The sequence below is a fragment of the Theobroma umbraticum genome, unplaced genomic scaffold, assembly GCF_002168275.2.
Source record: "Theobroma umbraticum cultivar Fairchild unplaced genomic scaffold, ASM216827v3 scaffold_239.0, whole genome shotgun sequence".
Lineage (NCBI taxonomy): Eukaryota > Viridiplantae > Streptophyta > Magnoliopsida > Malvales > Malvaceae > Theobroma > Theobroma umbraticum.
The window spans coordinates 476,548-492,251 of NW_018397279.1; the positions used below are offsets into that span (position 1 = coordinate 476,548).

The following is a 15,704-nucleotide window of genomic DNA, read 5'->3' on the forward strand; positions in this document are numbered from 1 at the left end:
ACCACTCGACTAGTATGTTTGGCATGGTTCATGTTTGGCACGGTTCATGTTTGGCACTTGGCAGAGTCCCGTGATTTCCATGCCGCAGAAATTAGTTTCGGCTGCAAATGCTGTTCGTGGAAATTAAGGATTTGTTCCATTTTCGGTGGCCTGATTGGGATAGGTCTGAGTCCAGATGTGAGTTCTGAGAGAAAGCTAGGTGCATGCATTAGGAACCCTATCCAGGAGATATCTATCCTTCGGATTATAGGGGTGGGAATGATATTTACTTTCACCAAAGCCTTGACAAGGAACTGTCATATCATTCATGCTGCTTAAGCAATACCTCAGAGGGGATGAATGGGGAACAGCTGTGTCGAGTTCTTCCCTTCAAAGGAAGGTTAGAGGCCAATGAGACCTGATGGGCCACCTCTTTGAAGAGGAAATGAGATGCTTTCCCATAAACAATTCGAAACACAAAGCTCTTTCTGTTATCAGTGTACATTCATTGATTTGATGAAGATAATCAACACATGCAAGGGAAGGGGTAGCTTTACTTTATACATGCATTGCTTGAAAGCTTCTCAGTAAGAAAATGCTCCCTTGTTCCATGTCAGGGAATTTGAGAACACTAACCATAGACTTTTAGCGTCCTCATATGAAATCAACTATGGTTTCACTTGCAATTGATTTTTGCTTGTCAGGAAAGTTGAAGTATGCATTACCTTCATTGCACATTCAAAATTCAGACAAGCTTATGAAAAGAATTAACTACATATCTGTGAGATCAGTAAGTTCGACGCATATGTATGGATGAACATGACTTCATAAACCAGATTTACGTGCATAATCTACACGTGGAATTAAGCAGAAGCACTTCCATGTTCATGCTGTCCTCTAGACCTACCGTAAAATATACAGAGAAAAAACAACCCTACCCATATCAAAGTCAGCCCCGTACCAGTTTCATGAGTTCTTTCGCCTTGGACTTGCCTTTAGATTATCTATTCTGATGCTAATCAAGTCACTAGATATTCGGGTCACCGGGCTTTCTGAAAGTCTTTGTGCTGTATCATGTTCATGTTCTAAGCCTTCTGACCGTCGTTTTTGTATTCTATCATGCTCCATTGGTCGAAACCGAATCTGGAAAGCCCTATAGGAAAATAGAGGTAGTAGTGTGGAAATAACAACAAGAAGGGTGGTGATCCAATACAGAACGCTCGGAGCACAAGCTTCCACAAGAACCTTGTATGCTGTTGTAGATAATGTAGGTGGGAGCGAACCATAAATCATCAAGAATATATACCAAAAGGCAATGCTTCCCCAGATGAACAGGTGCTGGATCCATGTGAAGTAATTGATGGAAAGTGCCATTTGGCAATTTACTGCCCACACTACACAAGTATACATTGTCACCCCAAGAACTGCAAAATCAGCAACTTGACCATCTCTTCGAAATGCTTGACCAGTTATCGAGTTGGTGGTTAAGAAGAATATGATTATGGAACTAAGAACTCCATTAAACATCCAGCCAAGTATGCGGAGCCAGTTGAAGAGGATGTCCTGCACACCCTCTTGGTATAATAAAGGATACTGCAAAGAAAAAGAATGTTATCCTAAGCTCGTGTGGACAAGAGGTAGCCATTGAGAACACTGATATACAAGTTGCTACTTTGGAGTGAAATTGCAACTATAACATCCAATTTAATACAAATAGTTAAGATTTAAGAATTGCATTCATTTGACATGCCATGTGTTCCTGCAAGTTTACCAAATTTATCTGAGACCCAGAGCAATTTTGAGTCGAACAGATTAGCAGCATGGTTTTATATTTCTCAAGCATAAAAGCATATTTCAGAAACAAAATTGGGGTTTAAATGTTGACAACAACAATGGCCATAATGATAAAGGAAAACTGGCATCATTTTGCAACTTCATAACTTGTAACACATGAGAAGTGAAATTTTAACAGGACTGGCAATAAGCTTAAGCAGGAGGAATGACAAAAGAGGTGGGAGGACCCTTTCCTTCCACAATATAGCTCCTTCATGGTACTGATTCCTTAACGGGGTAAAAGCTATGATGGTTAAAACCAAGTTGGGGTTGCCTCTCACTGAATGTCCCATCTCACTCCTATTTAAGCGCCCAAATTCCTTTCTTATTGTTGATATGTATCATATCTTCAAGGTATAAAGAATTAACATAAAGAATTGTTTACCTTGAGGCAAAGTCTGGCTGAAACATCCTGATCAAAAACACCAAGAGCGATTACCGGAAGCGAAGTGAAGAAAACATTGTAGCATGACATGTACCAATCGTTATAAGCAGGCTGGCCAGAGAAAGAAGCATAGGCCTCAAACCAAAACAGTGTAAATCCAAAAGTGATGTTCTTGTAGAAAAAGTAGCATATCTGCAGTGACCAGAAAATAGAATCTTGACGTAAGCATGGATGATTCATTTTGTTAAACATTTGCCTAATCTGTCCCCCCAAAATTGGAAGAGAACACCAAACAATTTGTTAAAGATCTCATTCTCCTTACAAGGAATGAACACGTATTAGAAGAAAATAATCTAGAGCTAACACAGAAATATAGATTGAGTAAAAGGTAATAAACCACAACAAAAATTATCATTCTCGAGTGTTGAGATATCAAAATCATAGAAGCATTTCAGTTTAATTCTGGACAGATAGGAGAAACAGGACAGAACACTTTTACCATCATTGCTATTCGCCTGTAACACCAATGGCCATGCACCAATAATAAACGTTCCAGAAAACGAAATTGACCTATTGAAAAATCACTTGCCATCACAGCCTGCAAATCATAATAGGTAGTAAAAGTAAATCAGAAACCAGACAATCACAGTTATATAGATTGAATATTCAAAAATAGTTCCACGGACCATAATCTAAAGAAAAAGTAATAGCAAAGCTTTTCAAAAAGCAAAAATATGTTTGCCACAAAGGAGAAAAAGAAGAAACAAAAAATGTGAACGTCTTATGGAGGAAGCAGAAATTCAATTCTCAAAAGTAACAGTCAAGAGAAATGACATATGAATGGAGGAATCAAAATCAAATAAAGAGGACAAACAGACATATATATCTCTCTCTTTCATTCTTAACTACCACCTCTTCTGATGATTGTCAAGAAAATCTTAATCAAGCAGCAAATGGTTGTCAATTGTCACCACCCATCTTAACACACTTATAATGTTCGAGTTCATTCTTCCCCTCAAAGAGGTAAAGCATAGAAAGCCACAAATCTTATCAAATCATTCAGTTGTTCCTACATAATGGATGAACTATCACGCATCAGCCACACATCAGAGCAGAAAACAAGGTTACCATAATGGAAGAAGGCAAGAGCCAAGCTGATGCTGATAAGATGATCAGTAGTAAAAACCACTTCATGCCTAGCCATATCAATAACCAATTATGGACACATCTTGAGAAAGGAGATCATCATATGATACGGCTTTCAGTATTTTCTTTAGATATTTTAATTTTTGTACAATAACTCAATAAAATATAAAATTTTATTTATTATTTTGATAAATAATTTCAAAAGTCTATCCCTCAACATTATATTTCTGCAGCAATGCAAGGGGAAATATGTTTGTTTTTTTCTAAAGAATACATGTGAATAAAAGACAAAGAAGATAGAAAATTCAAAGCTATATGTGAGGCATGTTATATTTTAAAAGACATGCCAGGAATCTAATCAGAGACCATTAACAGCTAACACAAACTAAGAGTAGCATCTCACAAGCAAATATGCCCCAACCAAATCCTGAAAACAGAGATCAAAAATGTACAAATTATAAGAGAAAACTACAGGAATGAAGAACATATTTTTACCTGCATCCCTTCAACACCACTGATGCCAACTCCAATATCAGCCTCTTGAAGCATGCCAACATCATTTGCCCCATCACCAATTGCTAGCGTTGTTTTACCTGTAATGGATTTGACCTGCCTTGTAACCTGCATAGCTTCTAGAATTCTATCAGATTATTTCCATGTCAGTAACAACAGAGCCTGATAAATCTTTATGAAACTCCCATAGTATACTCGATTCCCCTAATCATGATACTTACAAGAGCCTTTTGCTTGGGAGAAGAGCGACAGCAAATAACAGTAGCACAACTCATTGCTAGATCCATGAAGAGGTTTACCAGATTCTTATCCAGCGCAAAAGTCAAGGACTTGCCATCAATAATCAAACCAAACTCAGGTGGAGGTTCTCTAGTTGAACATTCTCTAGCTACTTGAGATTTTCCATCACATATTTGCTGTTTTACACTTGTAAAAGAAGCCTAATAATAATAATAGATTCAGACTTCTCACAATAACGACTGCATTAACATCACTTTAGAATGATGTAGTCTATACCTTTGCAGTGACCTCCTTATCCCCACGTTTCTCCAAGGCTTCAATTTCTGGTGACTCTAGCGTGATCACAATCTGTTTCATTCCATGTCTTAGTAGACTGCATGCATACCTGTAGAAATATAATATTTATAACATTTATGTTCACTAAAGTATAGACGATAAGTTTGATTCAACTTGTCACAATACCCAATATTGATAGCAGTTCCCTTCTTGTCGCCTGTCAAGACCCATATTCTGATTCTAGCTTTTGCAAGCTTGTCAATACAGTCTGGGACCTATATGCCAGAGAAATATAGAGGTTTATACAAACCAATGAGTAATTTAAAAAGAAAATAAACTGATTTACGCACACAATTGGCCTCTTATTTTCTTTGTTAAGATATTATGGATATTACAATATAACATCAATAAGAAGGCACATGTTAGAAGTATTGAGATAGGTCAGGATTCAGACAATTCACTAAGAATTATAAAAATAACAGTTGCTACACATAATGAACTAGTGTGATTACTGACCCCCTTTTGCAGTTTATCTTCAACAGCTGTGGCACCCAGAAGAATTAAATCCCTTTCAATTCTGTCAGCCAACTCATCCACTAAAACATCTCGATCAGCAGTTACAGAAGTTTTGGCTTTAATAAATTCTTCTTCCCATAATCTATACTCATTATCACCAAGCTCACGATATGCAACTGCCAAGGTTCGTAATCCCGCCTCAGAATATCTTTCAACGTGCTCCTTTGTCTGCGCCTCAAACGCTCGCCCATGTTTTGAAAGCCTTTCAAATATCACACTGAATGCATAGTAACAAATGGAAATACACATCAACTGATCTATTTTAGAACTTCATAAAATTCTACCACAATATATCTGAATGAGGATAGCTGGTTCTCAGTTCTGACCTGTCCGCACCCTTAGCAAGGAGCAACAACTGGTTCTCCGGGTTCCTAACAATTACAGACATCCTTTTGCGAGCACTACTGAACTCCAACACATGAAGAAGCTTGTATTCTCTGAAATGTAGAAACTTATTAATTCACATGCAATGTGGACTGAATTTCACAACAAATGGGGAAAAAAATTAAGAGTAGCAGCATAATAGCAACAGATTTTGCATATAGTAAGTAAGCAGCTGCTTCACTTTAAGTACCCAACTTTAGATACTGGAGCCAGTAGCCTAGTAAGCTATCTTCTAATAGGATTACAAGATGGGAGTGTTCGAAACCAAGAATACAAGAGCCTTGACAGGAGTAATTTTTCCTGTAAACTCTACCCAATTCATTTCCTCCACAAAGGCCAAAAAACAGAAAGAGAAATAAAATCTCACACTTTTTTCTCTATCTGTACAAGAATGGCCACCAACAAGACGTCAACATATAATAAAATATAGCACATCAAAAATATATATACAACACTATACACCTATGTCGCAATTATAACATAGCAGAAAGATTAATAGTGTTATTTTCATCATCAATCTGCATTTTAAAGCATCTATATTCAGAGGAAAAAAGGATGAGCAAAACTGAATATAATGCAGCTTCACTAGCAAAAGGGATATCTATTGTTTGCACAAAAAGACCAGTGTTTTGCAAAAAAAAGGTGTTTTCATAGCTGCCTTGTATAGCAGTTGATTTATATTTATACAAAACGTTAGTGAAAGTAACTCAACAAAAACTTTGCTAAAACTTCCAGGGACTGGTGCATGAATATGTTGTGAAGCCACAAAACTTGTTTTCTCCTAGCTATGATTGATAGAGAGCAAAAAAGACTAAGAACATGATGTAAAAGGGTCCAAAAAGATTACCTGTCAACATTTTTCCGACTGACGAGATCTAATTCATGCAATTTTATGCTGGTTTGATTCCTTACAAAAAACTGAAAACCAACCTCTTTTGCAGCAACGACAAAGGCTGCTTCATCTGGTGACTCAGCTTCATAAACAATCTCATTAGATTCTGTTTTTTCAGGAACAGCTGTATGGCAAGTTGCTAAGACCCAAAAGAACTTCTGAATGACATCTGCATGAGGTTCCTTCACCCATTGCCCATTCATAATGCGTTCATCTCTGAAGTTGAAACCCTTAACAGATATTCCGGAGTCAATATCATCAATAGGCATTGGTTCAGGCAATCTCTCGCCTCTTTTCCTAGCCAGGGCAATTTCTACTTCTGTCATGCCACGACCATAAGCAGTACCAGCTATGGAGCATTTCACAAACTCCATTGAATTACATGTCAAAGTTCCTGTTTTGTCTGAGAGTATAGTGGAGACCTGACCAAGTTCCTCATTCAAATTAGATGTCCGTGCATGTGCTGGCCTATCTGTTTCCTCATCATACATAGCCTGATCTTGGTTAATGAAAATGCTTTGTAAAACCTTGACAATCTCAATGGAAACATACAAGGATATTGGTATCAAATATCCATACAACATAAGGCCTGTCAAGAAATGAAAAAATCCAGACAATGATGCTCTTCTGGGGTCATAGAATACAGTTGTTTTATCTGGTCGAAGATACCACCTTCTATAATTAGCACCACTAATATCTTCTTTAGTTTTAATCTCAAAAAACAGAGATCCTATGAATGATACCAAAATCAGAGTACTGAAAAGGACATACACTATCTTATCCATCCTCCTCTCAATCTTAGTCCTCTTGGAAGGAGGATCTGTAGCATTCTGCATTACTTTTGTGTCATGTCCAGTGAAAATAACCACACCATAGATATAATCAGTATTTTTCAGTTTAGAATCTCTCAAAAGGACCTGTTGTAGGGCAAGTGAGTAGTGTTGACAATCATAGTACAATGTTCCAACAAAAGAATAAAGATGTTCATTTGGGTCCTCACACTTGACCACCGCTCTAAATTCCTTAAGCATCTCTGCATCATGCAGGGAGGATGTTACCTCTAAGGCATGCTTCAACTTTAAATTAGTCTCTCCATCAAGGTTCATTGTCTCAACATAACAAACACCACCTTCATAGCTAGAAGAAAGTAAAAGTATATCAGCTGGGAAATATTCATCCTTATGCACCTTAACAAGGTCACCAACACGAAGATTCTTCCATTTGCTTTCTCTGAAAGAACAACTTCTTTTATCATAAACTTCAACCTTTCGATTGTTTGCCTCTACATCCTGAAACCATGTAAAAGGAAATTTAGATATCTTACATAACTTCAAAGGGAAATTCATCAGAAGGGCGAGCACCCTGCGAAGAGGAAGGGATTTGGACAAGCTAAGCTTGAGCAAGACGGCAGCAAGCAAAACAGTACATATTAAGAACCAATAAGGACAGAGGGCCAATAAAAACACGAAGAAATTACATTTCAGTCTGTGAGCAATCTGAAATGTAAAATTGCATCTAAAATAATTCCAACATGAAGCTAAATAAAGTTCTTTCAGAAACCAGCAATATAAATCATAACCAGTTTCAAGATTATAGCTTAGCAACATCATATAATTTAGAAAAACCAAAGCTGCAGCAATCCCTACATAAAAAGAGTTTAGTATCTTATTATTCTTTTGCCCAAGCATAAAATGAGTTTGTTTGCTTACAAAGGTTTAGAATATATACCAATCAAGGAAGTCATTATAGGTGTTGAATTAAAGCAATTAAATCAATCATGCCGCATCTAGTTTGGAAAGATGTCAAGAGCAAATTACAGGACAGCAGTCATCTTCTCACTATTAATGTGAAAATACAAATTAAAATTTATCATGTCAATAAAACAGTAAGATTATCATAAATAGTTGCTGCTCCACAGGAACAACATAACTACCAGGACCTTAGTCATAAATTTTGATGGCATGCAGCGTGATCCAAAGCTTGCAGATTTACAGGTAAAATTGTGAAATTTCTGACTTAGTTAACAGCAGGATTTCTCCTATTCATTAAACTCATGTTTTAGTTTGAAGTTATTCCTATTAAAGTTACTTGCACTCAATACAAGTCCATTTCTTTCTTCTTCTTCTTCTTCTTCTTTTTTTGCTGAAAATATAAAGAGTCCAATTTCAACTTAAAGCATTTGCATTAGGAAGCAAACTAACAGTACAGAAGGAAAATGGTTAAAACAAAAGAGAAGGGAAGGAGGGGGACTTTGGAGCACAAAGCCAGAAGCAAGCACTGAAAGGAGAAGAAGAAATTCAAGCATCACCTGCAGTCTTCGCCTCCAATCTTCCACACCTTCTTTGGCCATTGTAGCTCCAATCACCACAATCAGGGGTACAAGAAGGCTAGGTGCTGAATATGGTGCCAATGGACTAAATGAAACACAAGCTGCAACAAGAAAGTATATATTTGCAACTCTCCTAAACTGCTCAAACAAAGACTTTGGGATAAAATTAACTGCTGTATACTTGGTAGTGGACACATAATTTCCCCTATAATTAAGACGAATTTGCTCTTGACAATCAGGTTCATTGCAATACACCACTCTTGAGTACCCTTTTTGCCCTATTTGGGCATGTTCATCGGTAGGCGTAGGTCGACAACACGCCAATGAGCAAAGTTTGTTTAAATGTATACTTCTTTTCCTTACTCTAGCCATCTCCATGGCTTAAAACTAAATGGGGTTTCTCTCCTTTGCCAATAAAATCACAAAACCAAACCTCTTAGATTTCCCTCACAATTATCAACCACATTAATCTTCCAACTTAACCACTAGTTGACTACATAGAAAAAAGAAAAGAAAGAGCCAGAAACTTCCTCTTCTTAACCAAAAAATCTCCTTTATACCACAATATGAACAGTAAGCACCCTCCAATCCAATCAAATTCACCACAACAGAAGCAAAAACCAACCCAGTAACTATAAACTCCTATCTTTGTGCCGACATGAGCTTTGAATGCTTAGATTTCTCAGCCAGAAGCACAACACAGAAAGTGCATGAACTAGCATAAAAAGCTCAACTTTCATTAAAAAAACATGAAAAGCTCATATGTCTAACCTTAACTCAACAATTTAAGACAACCCAACAAATGAAATTGTCTTTAAAAAAAATCCTCATGCCACCAACAAGTTCTTTTATCAACCGTTTCAGAAAAAAAGAATTCCTTACTTTCAGTTGAAGTTCCAGAGATCTCTTCCTTGTTGTCTGAAAGTTGCAATCTTTTGAGAAAGACAAGATAAAAAAAAAAAAAAGTGAGGAGCTTTGCATCAGTGAGAGAAACAAAGAGTAGTTAGCTTTGCCGCTTTTATAAGCAAGAACTAACTAAGACTAACTTAACATAGATGGTACGGCATGGGATCATTGCCTTAGACACATACACACACACTCACACCAAAAAACATAAAAAAAAAAAAAAAAAAAACCCAGGTTAAATTACACTTAAGCCACCTGTTCCTCAGTAGCATTTTTGCAAAAACGTTGCAACAAGCTGTAAACTGACCCCCTATGGTGAAGTTAAAGGAAACTAAGATTAGATTTGCCATCATGAGGTGGCAAAATGAGATCCTTACACGTGGATGATTGGTTTCAGAACATGAACAGTCACAAGTGTGGGTGATGAAATTGTTGATGAATGATTCTTTGTACCCTATGATCTATCAGTACCCTGAGTGGACTCAGATATTCATTTTCATTTTTCTTTTTGGACTTGGAAGAATTAATGTTGGCAGAGAAAGGGTTAAAGGAAGAGACAATGGTAATCTACATTTCATGTCTTTTGTCATTCAACTTTGGTGAGAAAGGTTTCGCTATGTTTTCCAAATGGTCCCAAATTTCTTTTTCTATTAATAACTCCAATTTTCTGTCACATACTACACCTATAGGTTAAAATTTAATATACTTAAATTTATTAAACTATAAGTAACCAACAGTACTAATTAAATAATATAAATTTTTTCCTGAAATAGAAGCCTTGGCTCCTGTCCTTAATCCTTATGACACTAGTTGGGAAGCCATTAAATTTTATACATTTAGTCTAAGATAACTCACCTGGAATTTGATTGCTTGTGAATATTTTATTAAAGGTTAATTTTTTTTTTAAAAAAAATGTGTTTTAATGCATAAGATTCACTGGAATTTCATTGTTCAAATTCGTGACCTTAATTAAATATATTTTTTTTGTTCCTTTATTTCTTTTTTTTTTTTTACTTTCGCAAAGATTAAGATAAAAGTTTCGATTTTTGATGTATTTATATTAAGATTTGAAATTCTTTTATAATATAGATTTCCAATATTTTTTAATATAAAAATGCAAATAAAAACATATAAAAATCAATATGAAAAATAAAATATTAGATTTCTAAAAAAGGGGGAAAAAAGACTTTATTTTAAAAAATCCCACAAAAATTGTTAAAAAATGGAAGAAATATATATTGTCAAAGAATTTCATTTTGAAAAATGATTAGCTCTTTTAATTAAAATTGATTAGTGATCATGTAAGATTGTGACCACCTTAATCAAAGAAATCTGTAACCACAAAGTAGCATAAATGTCACTGTCAAAACGAATCCCACTTTGTGATTTGTGTAACCCTTTCATGACAAAGAAAATCATACAAAAATTATCGTCAATTCCAATTAAATAAATGAAATGCATACGTAACTTTCAATGTCACGTGTTTTCAAAGCTCAAATTCTAAACATTATCTTCCATCTTTCCTAATTTTACCATCAATTCAATATATTTTAGCTAAATAACTATTTTAAATGCATAATTTTCTTTTAATCCTCTTAATTTGATATAATACTGATGTGAAAAGTAAAATATATTATGTGATTATATTATCATATCAAATTGATATCTATTATGATATTTCAATATATCACATTATAACATAAAATAACAAATAATATTATGTTGATTTTGCTTTTCTCTTCATCCAAACTTACTCTAACCATTGAATTGATATGCAAAATTTCATGTAGATTTTTAATTAAATACTTAATTTTAAAATTTAAAATAAAATATCTTTATATTTTAAGTTTTCAAAATAAACATCTTGTCAAAAAAATTTTTTTTTTGGTTGGATACATAGATTTAGCTTTTAGTTAATCATTAATATTTTCGTCAACCTACTAACATAATAAGAGTAAAAAAATTAATTTTACTTTTGATTAATTTTTAAAATTATTATCATATAATTTTATTAATTAAAAAAAACCTCTACAATGGGAAGCACTAGAGCTCCTTTCTGTCGGTGCTCTTTTATTTTTTTAATTTTTTAAAAATATAATAATAATAATTTATAAATTTAATAATAAAAAATATATTTTAATATTTTTATAATCTTTATTAATAATATTTATATTTTTGAAATGAGGTGTTTATTTTAAAAATTAATGAATTTATATAAAATTTTAACTAAAACTCAAAGAGTTAGAGATATTTTATTTTTAAAATATTTTAAGAATATAGGAGGAGAGGTAAATTATGAATAAACAAAAGCAAGAACAGTTCGATGCGGCAGGCGTAAAGCGCGGAGAGGCAAAGACAAAGAAAGAGGGTATTGGAAAGCCTCCCATTGACTTTAAACCCAGAATGGTTTTCGGACAGGAGGACTCCGAGTCGTCACTCGGACAAGACAGTGATCTGTGGGAGGGGACCACGAAGTTTTTGTACTGGTACTGTACAAGTAAACAATAACATGATTTAACATGTCTGTGCCACGTGCAACTGAAAGGATCCTTTGATTAGAAATTGTTGTGTTTGGCCTCCCTCAAGCAAAACTTTTACATCTTTTGACATGATGCCATGCAATTTGCTACGCAAGCTCATGACCCATCGCCACTGTTCTTGTCCCGAAAGTCTTCTTCTTCCGCCCCCTTTGCCTTGTTTGAGAAGTTGGAAAATTGATTGGTCACTATTTGTCACTTGTTTCTTTCCCCTTTTTTCTTTAGCTTAGTCGGTGGAGATTTAGTTCATGTCAATTGTGATTCGAGAGTCAATAAGATATTATTAATAAGATTCAAATATATAATTTTTCTCATAAAAAAAAAAAGGAAAATTACCCTTTTTTACTCACGTGTAAAAGGAGAAGTTCAAAGCTCGCCATAGTCTTCACCTCCCTTGACAAGGTTGTTATTGATGGAGCTTATGTTGACATATAGCTTCTTTCTTTTTCCTTCATTTTCTAAAGGAAGATGGGTTTATTTTCCTCTATTTTTGTTTAGATTAACTAAAAGAAGACGAATAAAATAAAAAAAATTGAATTCGAATCTTCTTTTTTATATATTTACAAATTTTATATTAAAAGGAGATGAAAAAAAATAGAAAACTTAAAGAGTCAATTAATCATGCATGCATGGGGTATCCTCACTAATCAAACCATAAAAAAATTCCCAAAAAAACAAAAGGAAAAAAGCTTAGGGATCTTAGATTTGCCCAAGGGTATATGTGAATTTGAAGTCTCCAAAAACGTTTTTGTAGTTTTGGGCAAAAAACGTGATACACACAAAAAGGAGGTTCTTTACTTGCAAAGCCATTTATACCTTTCCTAGTAAGGGAAGATGCATTCATTGCCTTTACACCTAATAGTTTAGTCGCATCAATTTATGTACATATTCATTGCTAAACAAAAAACCCAAACATATTTTGATTCATTTTGGAAAGCAAAAAAGTTTCATTTAGGGTTGATACCAAATTCACTAGTAACTTATAAAATATATTTAATGAAAGAAAGAAACAAAGACAAGTTATAGCTATAGAGAGCAAAAGAATTTACATGAAAATTTTATTAATATAAGATTCGTGATATTTTATTTCACTAAATTATGCATCGTTTTTATTGAATAATTTTTGATGACATTTATTATAAATCCACACTTTTAACTAAAAATATATATTTATTAAGTGGTAAAAAACTTGTACCTATAAACTTAAAACCCTTTTTATCTTGTACTAATTTGAAATTCGTAAAACAAGTTTTATTTGTTTACTAATAATGTCGTGATCAAAGAAGAAATTCAAAGGTCCTAATCTTATCAAAAACATAATGAAATTATTAAGGGTAGGTCATCCATAACTTTTGACGGGGAAATTTGCTTAATTTCCACTGCAAAAGCTTTCGTGCCCATGTCTGTTTCAATATTTCATGCCGCATTTATGCTCTTTACATCATTATGGTCAAACCAAAGAAGGAAAAGTCTCGCAGCCCTACCAAAAATTAGAAAAGAAAAAACTAGGGGAATCCACTACAGACAAGTCCTTTTCACTTGCCTATACGTGTGTAATACGTGATACGTATGTACATATGGACGTATTCATGCATGTATATTATATATTTCTTTGATCCCAAGAGATAGTGGAAAGAAGGAAAAGCCATGTGCCTACATTTGAAGAAGTTTGCTTAGAATCATAGCCTTACGATGGAAAACATCAAACAGAAAAGTCATTGAGGGCATGAACAGCTTAGGCTAGAGAAGGTTTGGGAAGTTCAAACCCGTTGAGGCCCATTCATTTAGGCCAGGCTAGCCAAGCTTGGAACAACAACCAGCAGCAGGTGACAAAATATTTTCCTGCCTTGTAAAGACAATAACTTATTAAACATTGATTTGATGATTTCATATGAGTAACAGATTGACATGAAAAATAAATAATGGAGGCGGCTGCCTGTCCTGGAAGTGAAACTGCCTTATTGCAAGTCCTGGGGAGTCCAATTGTAGGGTGTGTAGGGGAGACCTGTCCTGGATGTGTCTAGTGTCTAGTGTCCAGGTTCTTAAGCTTGCTCAGGGAAGGAGACGGACCACCCCCACCACCCCCGGTAGCCCTTAGCTAAGGGCCTGCTACGTGTCAAAGCTGGCCACCGAAAGTCTTTAAATTCATGTGCTTTGTCCACCTACAAACTCCACGTGCCTGGATTTCATTTGACACCAAATTCATAATCCTTAGTCCTTCTCATCAGCCTGCACCTGCAGCCATCATGTTGTTTGGGACTACGATTTATTAAGCCTAGATTCTCTTTACTCAGGTTTTGATGGGCCTATGAGTATCAGCCCAAGCCTGCCCCTGCTCTTTTTGTCCAAGTTGGATAGGATGATCAACCCACTAAGCTACAGTTCCAATGCTATGAATCTGTTTCAAAACCCACTTCACTTTTCCTTGGATAAAAAAAGGAAAATCTTGCTCTCACCAGTCACAGTTCATGGCAGATGAAATGCACTGACAAAAGGTTCAGGTACAATGAAAATGAATCCAATCTGGACGAGCTGGTAAGTAGATATGGTAGCCCAGACATGGCTAGCAATAAAGAAAAAGATGAACAATGACTTTCTTCTGCCATGAAAGGAAGATGCTTGTGATAAGGGGGAAAAAAAAAAGAAAAGTTGATGTGGCATGTGAAACAACAGTGACATTGCCTACCTGGAAGAAACGGTGTGTATGACTAAATCTCAACTTGTTTATCTGAATTTCTATCAGGGTGAAAACAGCAATGGGAATATGGGTAGAGATTGCAATTAGAAGCCAACCAATGTGTAATTAAAGAAAATTATTGAAGCCATTTTTAGGATGACAACGACTTAAAAAAAACAGATTGACAAGGGCAGCAAAGTTGCCAACCCTAAAATCGAAGGGCTACCCTGCCCTGCCCTGCCCCTTGGGGTTGTACAGTAGAACAAAACTCGATGAGTAGATGTCCAAATTGTGCTATTTCTTTTCCTATATGTGGGGTGAATGATTTGTACGTCATTGATTGATTGGCAAAAGAATAATAAAGAAATGCAAATAGATATGCAGACCTTGAGACCAAATCTGGGGAGGTGTTTTTAATCAGTGTCATAGCTGTCTGTCGGATGCATGACTGAGTTGAAGTTTTAGACCAGCAATGTCCTTGTATTTAAAGCTAGGTAGGATCCAGTATGCTCAAGCTCACCGTAAAAACCTTCGTTTTTATCCGCATCGATCATATGATTTCACTTTAGCTCCACTTATTAGACTTTTTTTAAAATTTAAAATGTGAGTCCTTAATAAAAAATAGATTAATTTATTAAGAAAACTTATAAATTATTATTATTGTTAATGATTTAATTAGAATGTAGGTTGATAAATAATGTAGAAAATTAAATTATAGTGAACTTTATTTAGTAGTGCAAAAGCCGTAATGTTTGCACTCTAATTAGAAAGTTGAGTGATATATTTTTCCTTTCCGAATTTTACAATCTTTCTGAAAAAAGAAAGAAGATGAACATCCGATGATGAGTCACCAGGGTGGACCGAGGGAGGGCTCACTCTTAGGTGATGCAATCACCCACCCCTCTCTCGAGCTTCCTCGATAATTTGGGCCGATAAATTTACGATTCTCCACGCCACGATATTTTCACCTACTAAGAGAGAAGACACTATAAACTCATCAAAATCTCTTCCTGCTCGGGTCCCACTCCAAT

The 15,704-nt window shown here is 35.1% G+C and overlaps 1 protein-coding gene across 2 annotated transcripts; it reads right to left on the bottom strand.

Annotated features, from left to right (window-relative positions):
• Positions 1 to 638: 638 nt before the first annotated feature.
• LOC110427719 (ATPase E1-E2 type family protein / haloacid dehalogenase-like hydrolase family protein) lies at positions 639 to 9,690 on the bottom strand. Of its 2 annotated transcripts, XM_021443279.2 has the most exons (11): positions 8,533 to 9,688; positions 6,180 to 7,513; positions 5,275 to 5,385; positions 4,889 to 5,165; positions 4,559 to 4,647; positions 4,373 to 4,481; positions 4,078 to 4,296; positions 3,839 to 3,964; positions 2,697 to 2,795; positions 2,198 to 2,389; positions 639 to 1,572 (listed from the first exon to the last, which is right to left on the bottom strand). In XM_021443279.2, exons 1-11 carry the CDS (start codon positions 8,929 to 8,931, stop codon positions 946 to 948), a joined length of 3,582 nt encoding a protein of 1,193 aa, XP_021298954.1. In that variant the 5' UTR covers positions 8,932 to 9,688; the 3' UTR covers positions 639 to 945. The 2 variants fall into 2 exon arrangements, with proteins under 2 accessions (XP_021298954.1, XP_021298955.1); XM_021443280.2 differs by lacking the exon at positions 4,078 to 4,296 and having other exon boundaries at positions 8,533 to 9,690.
• Between the last annotated feature and the right edge of the window lie 6,014 nt (positions 9,691 to 15,704).